This window comes from Babylonia areolata, chromosome 16 (genome assembly GCF_041734735.1).
Source record: "Babylonia areolata isolate BAREFJ2019XMU chromosome 16, ASM4173473v1, whole genome shotgun sequence".
Classification (NCBI taxonomy): domain Eukaryota; kingdom Metazoa; phylum Mollusca; class Gastropoda; order Neogastropoda; family Buccinidae; genus Babylonia; species Babylonia areolata.
Window position 1 is genome coordinate 30,064,305 of NC_134891.1, and position 13,580 is coordinate 30,077,884.

The 13,580-nt window shown below is 44.9% G+C and overlaps 1 protein-coding gene across 1 annotated transcript in view; it reads right to left on the reverse strand.

Annotated features, from left to right (window-relative positions):
• Window positions 1–13,580, reverse strand: part of LOC143291311 (uncharacterized) — a 34,527-nt gene that overhangs the window by 11,926 nt on the left and 9,021 nt on the right. The window contains exons 4-9 of the mRNA XM_076601165.1: window positions 12,121–12,272; window positions 9,829–9,943; window positions 8,481–8,554; window positions 5,229–5,302; window positions 3,546–3,748; window positions 1,868–1,955 (exon numbers count right to left, since the gene is read on the reverse strand). Coding sequence (XP_076457280.1) covers window positions 1,868–1,955; window positions 3,546–3,748; window positions 5,229–5,302; window positions 8,481–8,554; window positions 9,829–9,943; window positions 12,121–12,272 — 706 coding nt within the window. The remainder of the gene's footprint in view (window positions 1–1,867; window positions 1,956–3,545; window positions 3,749–5,228; window positions 5,303–8,480; window positions 8,555–9,828; window positions 9,944–12,120; window positions 12,273–13,580) is intronic.

Here is a 13,580-nt window from a genome sequence, read left to right on the forward strand (position 1 = left end):
GTGTCAACACCATGCACTGTGTGTCTTCTGCTTCATGTCAACACCATGCACTGTGTGTGTCTCTGCTTCATGTCAACACCACGCACTGTGTGTGTTCTCTGCTTCGTGCGTAATGTCAACACCATGCACTGTGTGTGTTCTCTGCTTCGTGTCAACACCATGCACTGTGTGTCTTCTGCTTCGTGTCAACACCATGCACTGTGTGTGTTCTCTGCTTCGTGTCAACACCACGCACTGTGTGTGTTCTCTGCTTCGTGTCAACACCACGCACTGTGTGTGTCTTCTGCTTCGTGTCAACACCACGCACTGTGTGTCTTCTGCTTCATGTCAACACCATGCACTGTGTGTGTTCTCTGCTTCGTGTCAACACCACGCACTGTGTGTGTTCTCTGCTTCGTGTCAACACCACGCACTGTGTGTGTTCTCTGCTTCGTGTCAACACCACACACTGTGTACATCCTGTTTCATGTCAACATCACACACTGTGTACATCCTTCATGTCAACATCACACACAGTGTACATCCTGCTTCATGTCAACATCACACACAGTGTACATCCTTCATGTCAACATCACACACTGTGTACATCCTGCTTCATGTCAACATCACACACAGTGTACATCCTGCTTCATGTCAACATCACACTGTGTACATCCTTCATGTCAACATCACACACTGTGTGTACATCCTGCTTCATGTCAACATCACACTGTGTACATCCTGCTTCATGTCAACATCACACTGTGTACATCCTGTTTCGTGTCAACATCACACACTGTGTACATCCTGCTTCGTGTCAACATCACACACTGTGTACATCCTGTTTCGTGTCAACATCACACACTGTGTACATCCTGCTTCGTGTCAACATCACACACTGTGTACATCCTGCTTCATGTCAACATCACACACTGTGTACATCCTGCTTCATGTCAACATCACACACTGTGTACATCCTGCTTCATGTCAACATCACACACTGTGTACATCCTGCTTCATGTCAACATCACACACTGTGTACATCCTGCTTCATGTCAACATCACACACTGTGTACATCCTGCTTCATGTCAACATCACACACAGTGTACATCCTGCTTCATGTCAACATCAAACACTGTGTACATCCTGCTTCATGTCAACATCACACTGTGTACATCCTGTTTCGTGTCAACATCACACACAGTGTACATCCTGCTTCGTGTCAACATCACACTGTGTACATCCTGTTTCGTGTCAACATCACACACTGTGTACATCCTGTTTCGTGTCAACATCACACAGTGTACATCCTGCTTCATGTCAACATCACACACTGTGTACATCCTGCTTCATATCAACATCACACACTGTGTACATCCTGCTTCATGTCAACATCACACACAGTGTACATCCTGCTTCATGTCAACATCACACACTGTGTGTACATCCTGCTTCATGTCAACATCACACACTGTGTACATCCTGCTTCATGTCAACATCACACACAGTGTACATCCTGCTTCATGTCAACACCACACTGTGTACATCCTGCGTCATGTCAACATCACACACTGTGTACATCCTGCTGTGTCCTTATGTTTGATTGTATACTACTGTTTCCAAATGTGTGATTGTATACAACTGTGTCCTTATGTCTGTGTATTCATCTGTACCCATATGCATCTGTGTATACACCTGTGCCTTTGAGTGAATGAATTCATTAAAATTAATAGGGTGTGTGTGTATGTGTGTGTGTGTGTGTGTGTGTGTGTGTGTGTGTGTATGTATCTGTGTGTGTGTGTGTGCATGTCTGCGTGTGTATGTATGTGTGTGTGTGTGTGTGTGTGTGTGTGTGTGTGTGTGTGTGTGTGTGTGTGTGGAGCTAACCTTTCAAAGTGGACACGATGGGTTTTGTCTTGAGGACAGTGTACCCAAGGAGGTCCTTCTTCGTCAGCTTGCCTCCTGCATTGTTCACCTGCCACACACCACATCAAGGTCCACACCACATCAACGTCCACACCACATCAAGGTCCACACCACATCAACGTCCACACCACATCGACGCCTCCTGCATCCTTCACCTGCCACACACCACATCAACGTCCACACCACATCAACGTCCACACCACATCAAGGTCCACACCACACCACATCAAGGTCCACACCACATCAAGGTCCACACCACATCAAGGTCCACACATCAAGGTCCACTCCACACCACATCAAGGTCCACACCACATCAATGTCCACACCACATCAACGTCCACACCACATCAACGTCCACTCCACACCACATCAAGGTCCACACCACATCAACGTCCACACCACATCAACGTCCACACCACATCAAGGTCCACTCCACACCACATCAAGGTCCACACCACATCAACGTCCATTCCACACCACATCAAGGTCCACACCACATCAAGGTCCACTCCACACCACATCAAGGTCCACACCACACTACATCAACGTCCACACCACATCAAGGTCCACACCACATCAACATCCACACCACATCAAGGTCCACTCCACACCACATCAAGGTCCACACCACATCAACATCCACACCACATCAAGGTCCACTCCACACCACATCAAGGTCCACACCACATCAAGGTCCACTCCACACCACATCAAGGTCCACTCCACACCACATCAACGTCCACACCACATCAAGGTCCACACCACATCAAGGTCCACTCCACACCACATCAAGGTCCACTCCACACCACATCAAGGTCCACACCACACCACATCAAGGTCCACTCCACACCACATCAAGGTCCACACCACACCACATCAAGGTCCACTCCACACCACATCAAGGTCCACACCACATCAAGGTCATCATCAAAATAAAGGTCTCCCCTAGACAACCCCTGTGTACTGTGCTGACAAAGTTCTCTCCCCTGTGTACTGTGCTGACAAAGTTCTCCCCCCTGTGTACTGTGCTGACAAAGTTCTCCCCCCTGTGTACTGTGCTGACAAAGTTCTCTCCCCTGTGTACTGTGCTGACAAAGTTCTCCCCCCTGTGTACTCACTGTGTTGACAAAGTTCTCTCCCCTGTATACTGTGCTGACAAAGTTCTCCCCCCCTGTACTGTGCTGACAAAGTTCTCCCCCCTGTGTACTGTGTTGACAAAGTTCTCCCCCCTGTACTGTCCTGACAAAGTTCTCTCCCCTGTGTACTGTGTTGACAAAGTTCTCCCCCCTGTACTGTGCTGACAAAGTTCTCCCCCCTGTGTACTCACTGTGTTGACAAAGTTCTCCCCCCTGTATGCTATGCTGACAAAGTTCTTTCCCCCCTCACCCCCATCCCCGCCCCCTCCTTGTTTCCATAACCCACCGAACACTGACATGGATTACATGATCTTTAACGTGCCTATTTGCGTGTACACACAAAGGGGGTTCAGGCACAAGCAGGTCTGCACATATGTTGACCTGGGAGATCGGAAAAATCTCCACCCTTTACCCACTAGGCGTCGTTACAGAGATTCGAACCACAGACGCTAAGACTGAAAGCCCAACACTTTAACCACTCAGCTATTGTGCCCGTTGCTTACTGTGCTGACAAAGTTCTCCCCCAGAGGTCCCCCATAGAAGGCAGCAGGGCCCTGGTCGCGGACCATCTCCAGAGTGGCGGCCAGGTCGGGGCGGGTGATGAAGTCCCCGGCACTGACCCAGCGCCCGTTGATCCTGAAGGTCTGCAGCAGACCACTGTCCGCAGGGACCGTGCTCACGTCCACGTGGTGTGCCAGTGAGTCCGCTGTGCACACAGGGGGTTGGGTTGGGTTGGGTTGGGTTGTGTTGTGTGTGGTGTTGTGTGGTGTTGTGTGTGGTGTTGTGTTGTGTGGTGTTGTGATGTGTTTTACTGCACTGCACTGCACTGCATTGCATTGTATTGTATTGTATTGTACTGTACTGTATTGTATTGTATTGTATAGCAATTGTATTGTATAGCATTGCATTGCATTGTATTGCTTTGCATGGTACAATACAAACATAAAAACTACAATACTCAGCTATTCACACAATGTGAACATAGGGCTCAAGCCAGCATGCCCACACGCACACACACACAAAGAGACACACACACCCATTTTCACAACAGCTAAACACTGGAATACATCTCTGAAGTAGTCAATTCTATCATCAATCCTGTGAAAACATAAAACATAACTAAATTATGACACACATTAGACATACCTAATTCATCATTACAGCACAATATAAGTCATGATACATCATACATACCTACATAATGAGTATGACACACAATATACATAGCTGCATTGTGGGTCACATTATATATAACTAAATTTATGACACACATTATACAATCATAAATTATAACACACAATATGTATACCTAAATTGTGACATGCATTATACATAATTCAATTGTGAGCATCACACACACTGTGCATTCCTAAAATATGAGTATGACACACGCGCATACTTCAATTGTGAGATGACACATTATACATTCCTACAATATGAGTATAGCACACAGCATGCATATTTCAATTGTTAGTAAGACAGACATCATACATACTTCAAATGTGAGCATGACACACATCACACATTCCTACAGTATGAGTATGACAAACATCATACATACTTCAATTGTGAGTGTGACATACATCACACATTCCTACAGTATGAGTATGACAAACATCATACATACTTCAAATGTGAGCATGACACACATCACACATTCCTACAGTATAAGTAAGACAAACATCATACATACTTCAATTGTGAGTGTGACACACATCACACATTCCTACAGTATGAGTATGACAAACATTATACACACTTCAATTGTGAGTGTGACACACATAACACATTCCTACAGTATGAGTATGACAAACATCATACATACTTCAATTGTGAGTGTGACACACATCACACATTCCTACAGTATAAGTAAGGCAAACATCATACATACTTCAATTGTGAGTATGACACATGTCACACATTCCTACAGTATGAGTATGACAAACATCATACATACTTCAAATGTGAGCGTGACACACATCACACATTCCTACAGTATAAGTAAGACAAACATCATACATACTTCAATTGTGAGTATGACACATGTCACACATTCCTACAGTATGAGTATGACAAACATCATACACACTTCAATTGTGAGTGTGACACATTAATCATTCCTACAACATGAGTACGACACACTTTCAACATTCCTACATTATAAGTATGACACACATGACACATACCTAAATTGCGAGTCACATTGAATCCGTTGCGAGCCAGGTCAATGGATGGCTGTATCAAAGTTGACCAGTCCAGACTGCCATATGCATCAACACACACACACACACACATACACACCATTAATCTTAATGCATTCACTGATGGGTCATTATAATAGTGTGTGCATGCTATGTAGTATACATATGTGCAGTGATGCACAAGATACGATGGAATATATATATAAATATATACAAGGTGTGTAGTGATACACAAGGTATATGATATATAATACACAAGGTGTGTCATGATACACATATAGATAGATAGATAGATAGGTAGGTAGATATATAGACAGATAGGCAGGTAGATAGATAGATAGATAGGTAGGTAGATATATAGACAGATAGGCAGGTAGATAGATATGCACACACACAAGGTGTGCAGTGATACACAAGGTATGCAATATCTATCTATCTATCTATCTATCTATCTATCTATCTATCTATCTATCTATCTATCTATCTATCTAAGGTGAGCAGTGATACACAAAGTATGATGTGCGTTATTTTTCTCCTTGCACAGAAGGTTATATTTTCTCTTGAGCATCATCACCATGATATCATCGCCATGACAGCATCACCATGACATCGTCACCATGACACCGTCACCATGACATTGTCGCCACGACCCCATCACCATGACATCACCACCATGACGCCATCACCTTGTCACCATGACACCATCACCATGACATTGTCACCATGACATCGTTGCCATGACAGTGTCGCCATGACATTTCCAACCTACATGCCAAACCAATGTACCATAATGTTCACTGACATATTTGACAGTTGCATCACATGTACAATATGATAACACTCTGCAAGTGTATTTTCAAGAAACAGACAGACAGAATACAAATATCAACTTAGGATAACATAAAGAACATGACACTCCAGTTGTCAATTCACAGTCCACAATGACAATGAAGTTTGTCAAGCTTCACAGATCCCATGGAACATCACAATTATACCAGACCAACAAACCTAATGTGTGTTTCTGCATTTGTAAAACACTTCTGTTCTTCTTTAATTCTGCTAAGTGATGTGCTATATATGTCACATCAGAGAGAGAGAGAGAGACAGAGAGTGAGAGAGAGAGAGAGAGACAGACAGACACAGAGAGAGAGAAACAGAGACAAAGAGACAGAGACAAAGACAGAGAGACAGAGAGAGAGATTCACAAAGTGCATAGTGAAGAATTCGGTATGATGTGATGTATCGACACAAAAAGTGTGTGGTGACAGACCAGGTGTGATGTGATGTAACATAGGTGTGATAGTACCTCACCTGTCACTGTGGACGGCCCACAGAATACACAGACATGGTGTGATGTAACATAGGTGTGATAGTACCTCACCTGTCACTGTGGATGGCCCACAGAACACACAGACATGGTGTGATGTAACATAGGTGTGATAGTACCTCACCTCTCACTGTGGACGGCCCACAGAACACACAGACATGGTGTGATGTAACATAGGTGTGATAGTACCTCACCTGCCTCTCTCACTGTGCACGGCCCACAGAACACAAAGATATGGTGTGATGTAACATAGGTGTGATAGTACCTCACCTGTCACTGTGGACGGCCCACAGAACACACAGACATGGTGTGATGTAACATAGGTGTGATAGTACCTCACCTGTCACTGTGGACGGCCCACAGAACACACAGACATGGTGTGATGTAACATAGGTGTGATAGTACCTCACCTGTCACTGTGGATGGCCCACAGAACACAAAGACATGGTGTGATGTAACATAGGTGTGATAGTACCTCACCTGCCTCTCTCACTGTGGATGGCCCACAGAATACACAGACATGGTGTGATGTAACATAGGTGTGATAGTACCTCACCTGTCACTGTGGACGGCCCACAGAATACACAGACATGGTGTGATGTAACATAGGTGTGATAGTACCTCACCTGTCACTGTGGACGGCCCACAGAACACACAGACATGGTGTGATGTAACATAGGTGTGATAGTACCTCACCTGTCACTGTGGACGGCCCACAGAATACACAGACATGGTGTGATGTAACATAGGTGTGATAGTACCTCACCTGTCACTGTGGATGGCCCACAGAACACACAGACATGGTGTGATGTAACATAGGTGTGATAGTACCTCACCTGCCTCTCTCACTGTGGATGGCCCACAGAACACACAGACATGGTGTGATGTAACATAGGTGTGATAGTACCTCACCTGCCTCTCTCACTGTGGACGGCCCACAGAATACACAGACATGGTGTGATGTAACATAGGTGTGATAGTACCTCACCTGTCACTGTGGACGGCCCACAGAACACACAGACATGGTGTGATGTAACATAGGTGTGATAGTACCTCACCTGTCACTGTGGATGGCCCACAGAACACAAAGACATGGTGTGATGTAACATAGGTGTGATAGTACCTCACCTGTCACTGTGGACGGCCCACAGAACACACAGACATGGTGTGATGTAACATAGGTGTGATAGTACCTCACCTGTCACTGTGGATGGCCCACAGAACACACAGACATGGTGTGATGTAACATAGGTGTGATAGTACCTCACCTGCCTCTCTCACTGTGGACGGCCCACAGAACACACAGACATGGTGTGATGTAACATAGGTGTGATAGTACCTCACCTGCCTCTCTCACTGTGGATGGCCCACAGAATACACAGACATGGTGTGATGTAACATAGGTGTGATAGTACCTCACCTGTCACTGTGGACGGCCCACAGAACACACAGACATGGTGTGATGTAACATAGGTGTCATAGTACCTCACCTGTCACTGTGGACGGCCCACAGAACACACAGACAAGGTGTGATGTAACATAGGTGTGATAGTACCTCACCTGTCACTGTGGATGGCCCACAGAACACACAGACATGGTGTGATGTAACATAGGTGTGATAGTACCTCACCTGTCACTGTGGACGGCCCACAGAACACACAGACAAGGTGTGATGTAACATAGGTGTGATAGTACCTCACCTGTCACTGTGCACGGCCCACAGAACACACAGACATGGTGTGATGTAACATAGGTGTGATAGTACCTCACCTGTCACTGTGCACGGCCCACAGAACACACAGACATGGTGTGATGTAACATAGGTGTGATAGTACCTCACCTGTCACTGTGGACGGCCCACAGAACACACAGACATGGTGTGATGTAACATAGGTGTGATAGTACCTCACCTGCCTCTCTCACTGTGCACGGCCCACAGACCTTTCAGTTCTCCTGGCACGGCCACTGACAGGCCTGAGGTCTCCTGAACACAGCACATCATGTCACATCATGTCATTCCACAGGCCACATCAACTCACATCATGTCATCTGTCACATCATGTCACACCATATCAGATGTGACATCATGTCACACTACATTGTATGTCACACTATGTCAGATGTCACATCATGTCATCTGTCACATCATGTCACACCATATCAGATGTCACATCATGTCACGCCATGCCATATGTCACATCATGCCACACCACACTGTATGTCACACCATATCAGATGTCGCATCATGTCACGCCATGCCATATGTCACATCATGCCACACCACATTGTATGTCACACCATGTCAGATGTCACATCATATGTCACATCATGTCACACCACATTGTATGTCATGCCATGCCATATGTCACATCATGTCACATCACATTGTATGTCACATCATGTCCGATATCACATCATGTCACGCCATGTCACACCACATTGTATGTCACGCCATGCCATATGTCACATCATATGTCAAACCATGTCATATGTCACATCATGTCACAGCATGTCAGATGTCAAATCACGTGTCACACCATGTCATGTCACATCATGTCGCATCATGTCAATGTCGCATCATATGTCACATCATGTCACACCATGTCAGATGTCACATGTCAGTTGTCACATCATATGTCACACCACATCATATGTCACACAATGCCATATGTCACATCATGCCACAACACATCAAACCACATTATGCCACAACAATTACATATACCACACCACATCATGTCACACCGTGTCAGATGTCACATCATGTCACACAATATATGTCACACCACACCATATGTCACACCATGTCACACCAAGTCAGATGTTGCATCATGTCACACGACATCATATGTCACATGTCACACCATGTCAGATGTCACATCATGTCACACGACTTCATATGTCACACCATGCCAGATGTCACATCATGTCACATGATATATGTCACATGTCACACCATGTCATACGTCACATCATGTCACACGACATCATATGTCACACCAAATCACACCACGTCAGATGTCACACCATTTCATGACAAATCATGTAACACCAGATCATATGCCACATTATCTCATGTCACATGGTGCCATATCAGACTACACCACATCAGATCACATCACACCACATCACCTTGAGGGCTGTATCATCTTGAGGGCTGGAAATAACAGCATGCAACACTCTGCTGTACAACCACAGACTCCACAGGTTGACCTCAACCCATCATGACCTCAACCCACGACCCTGACGACCTCTCACCTTGTTGTGAAGGCCAGTGAGCATGGTGGGGGTGGATGCAGCCGGCGCCTTTTCCCTGAAGTTGTAGGCAGCGGACTCGTCACTCTTGTGGTCATGGAACAGCAGGAAGCCTCCCCTGTCATCATCATCATCATCATCATCATCATCATCATCATCATCATCATCATCACCATCATCACCATCATCATCATCATCACCATCATCATCATCATCACCATCATCATCATCACCATCACCATCATCACCATCATCATCATCATCATCATCATCATCACCATCATCATCACCATCATCATCACAATCATCACCATCACTATCATCATAATCATCACCATCATCATCATCACCACAACCTTTGCCATCATCATCACCATCACCACATGGAGATGCAAACATTCACAACACTTTAGGCAGAATTTTGTAGAGTTACTGATCGTGAAACGTGTAACATGTATCAACACTAAAATGACTGAAAGCACGGTACTGTTTGGCATTGCTCCAAGTGTACACGCTGATACAGTTTTTGACCTGTTAACACTTCTTTGAACATGGAGTGATGGCCTAGAGGTAACGCGTCCGCCTAGGAAGCGAGAGAATCTGAGGGCGCTGGTTCGAATCACGGCTCAACCGCCGATATTTTCTCCCCCTCCACTAGACCTTGAGTGGTGGTCTGGACGCTAGTCATTCGGATGAGACGATAAACCGAGGTCCTGTGTGCAGCATGCATTTAGCGCACGTAAAAGAACCCACGGCAACAAAAGGGCTGTTCCTGGCAAAATTCTGTAGAAAAATCCACTTTGATAGGAAAAACAAATAAAACTGCACGCAGGAAAAAATACAAAAAAAATGGGTGGCGCTGTAGTGTAGCGACGCGCTCTCCCTGGGGAGAGCAGCCTGAATTTCACACAGAGAAATCTGTTGTGATAAAAAGGAATACAAATACAAATACAAATATATAAATGTAAAATTGACAAATGCAGACCCAACTCAAGAGCCTTAGAAAGATACATTGCCTGGTGTTATGAAATAGAACACAATGCAAGAATTCAATCCAACAATCAGGACTTTAAAGCAAAGTGGCTGTCTTACAAGACATTGATTACAGAGGCACAAGCACACACACACATGCACTCCCCACCCCTATTCAAACAGGTGTCTTCATCACAATTATCATCACCATCACACACACAAACACACACACATACACTGCAACCCCCTCCCCCCCACGCCCCCCCCCTGATCAAACAGGTGTCTTCACCACAATTATCATCACCATCACACACACAAACACACACACACACTGCACCCCCCCCCCCCCCCTGATCAAACAGGTGTCTTTATCACAAGTATCATCACCATTACACACACACACACACACACACACACACACACACACACACAGAATCAAACCATTCCTTTATCACAACCATCATCACCATTACCATCACCATTACACACACACACACACACACACACACACACACAATTCAACAAATATGTCTATACAGAATCAAACAAATGTGTCTTTATCACAATTATCATCACCATCAACCACAACACAAAAAATGCGGCTAATCCCAAATATTGAGTTTCTGAATTTGCTACCTACAGCACATTTGAGACAAATTACAAGTCTTACATATAGAATTCGTTTAAATGTGTTTCGTACAAAATTTTTCAAGAATATAAAATGTATATGTGGTAATCAAATAACTGTAAGCTATCTACTCATCCAATGTCCAAGCATAAGACAGTTAATACCAAACTGTGTAGTTGATCACTTTTCCACCAATGTCCCATTAGCCACAAAAACATTTTGGGTGATTATTCAATGCTTAGAACGTTTTCGGAAATTTTAAACTCCAGTTCAGTTGATATCCTCCATTGATGTATTTTAATTAATGTCGTTATTTATATTAACATTATTGTAAATTAATACTTGTTGATGTTGTAAGTTAATACTTGTTGATATGCATGCACCTAATTTCCCTCCTATACACCTCAGTTATTACACACAATTCTCTCTTTAAACTTTTTCATTTCTTATAATATAGACTATTCTCATTTCCTCTAAAACATACATTAAAGCTTTCCTACACTAAGATTCACAAGCATTCCCTCTCTTTCACCCACTACCTCTCTTCTTTCTGTCTAATAACACTTCTAGTGAATAGACAAACTGAAGATCACACACACACACACACACACACACACACACACACACACACAGAATTAAAAAAACCCAAAAAACAAAAAAACAACAACAAAGAAAACAAACACAGTTGCCTTTACCCGCCAATGCCGGAGCTCTGAGGGTGGATCACTCCCAGACAGAAAGCCGCCGCCACTGCCGCGTCCACAGCATTACCTCCCTTCTTCAGCTGGTCCAGTCCTATTCTGGAGCATTCCCCCACCTCCGTCACCACTGCTGCATGGCCACTGATCTGTGACACAGAACACAGTCTGTGTAACGTGTTACATGGCCACTGATCTGTGACACAGTACACAGTCTGTGTAACATGTTACATGGCCACTGATCTGTGACACAGCACACAGTCTGTGTAACGTGTTACATGGCCACTGATCTGTGACACAGTACACAGTCTGTGTAACATGTTACATGGCCACTAATCTGTGACACAGTACACAGTCTGTGTAACGTGTTACATGGCCACTGATCTGTGACACAGTACACTGTGTAGTGTGTTACATGGCCACTGATCTGTGACACAGTACACTGTCTGTGTAGTGTGTTACATGGCTGCTGATCTATGACACAGCACACAGTCTGTGTAGCATGTTACATGGCCACTGATCTGTGACACAGCATACTGTGTAGTGTGTTACATGGCTGCTGATCTGTGACACAGCACACTGTCTGTGTAGTGTGTTACATGGCTGCTGATCTGTGACACAGCACACTGTCTGTGTAGTGTGTTACATGGCTGCTGATCTGTGACACAGCACAATGTGTCTGTAGTATCCTGTGTGACACAGAGCACTGTCTGTAGTTCTGTGTGACACACAGCACTATCTGTAGTATCCTGTGTGACACAGGGCACTGTCTATAGTATCCTGTGTGACGCAGGGCACTGTCTGTAGTATCCTGTGTGACGCAGGGCACTGTCTGTAGTATCCTGTGTGACGCAGGGCACTGTCTGTAGTATCCTGTGTGACGCAGGGCAATGTCTGTAGTATCCTGTGTGACACACAGCACTATCTGTAGTATCCTGTGTGACACAGGGCACTGTCTGTAGTATCCTGTGTGACGCAGGGCACTGTCTGTAGTATCCTGTGTGACGCAGGGCACTGTCTGTAGTATCCTGTGTAACGCAGGGCAATGTCTGTAGTATCATGTGTGACACAGGGTACTGTCTGTAGTATCCTGTGTGACACAGAGCATTGTCTGTAGTATCCTGTGTCACACAGAGCACTGTCTGTAGTATCCTGTGTGATACAGGGCACTGTCTGTAGTATCCTGTGTGACACAGAGCAATGTCTGTAGTATCATGTGTGACACAGAGCACTGTCTGTAGTATCCTGTGTGATACAGGGCACTGTCTGTAGTATCCTGTGTGACACAGAGCACTGTCTGTAGTATCCTGTGACACAGAGCACTGTCTGTAGTATCCTGTGTGACACAGAGCACTGTCTGTAGTATCCTGTGTGACGCAGGGCACTGTCTGTAGTATCCTGTGGGGCACTGTCTGTAGTATCCTGTGTGACACAGAGCACTGTCTGTAGTATCCTGT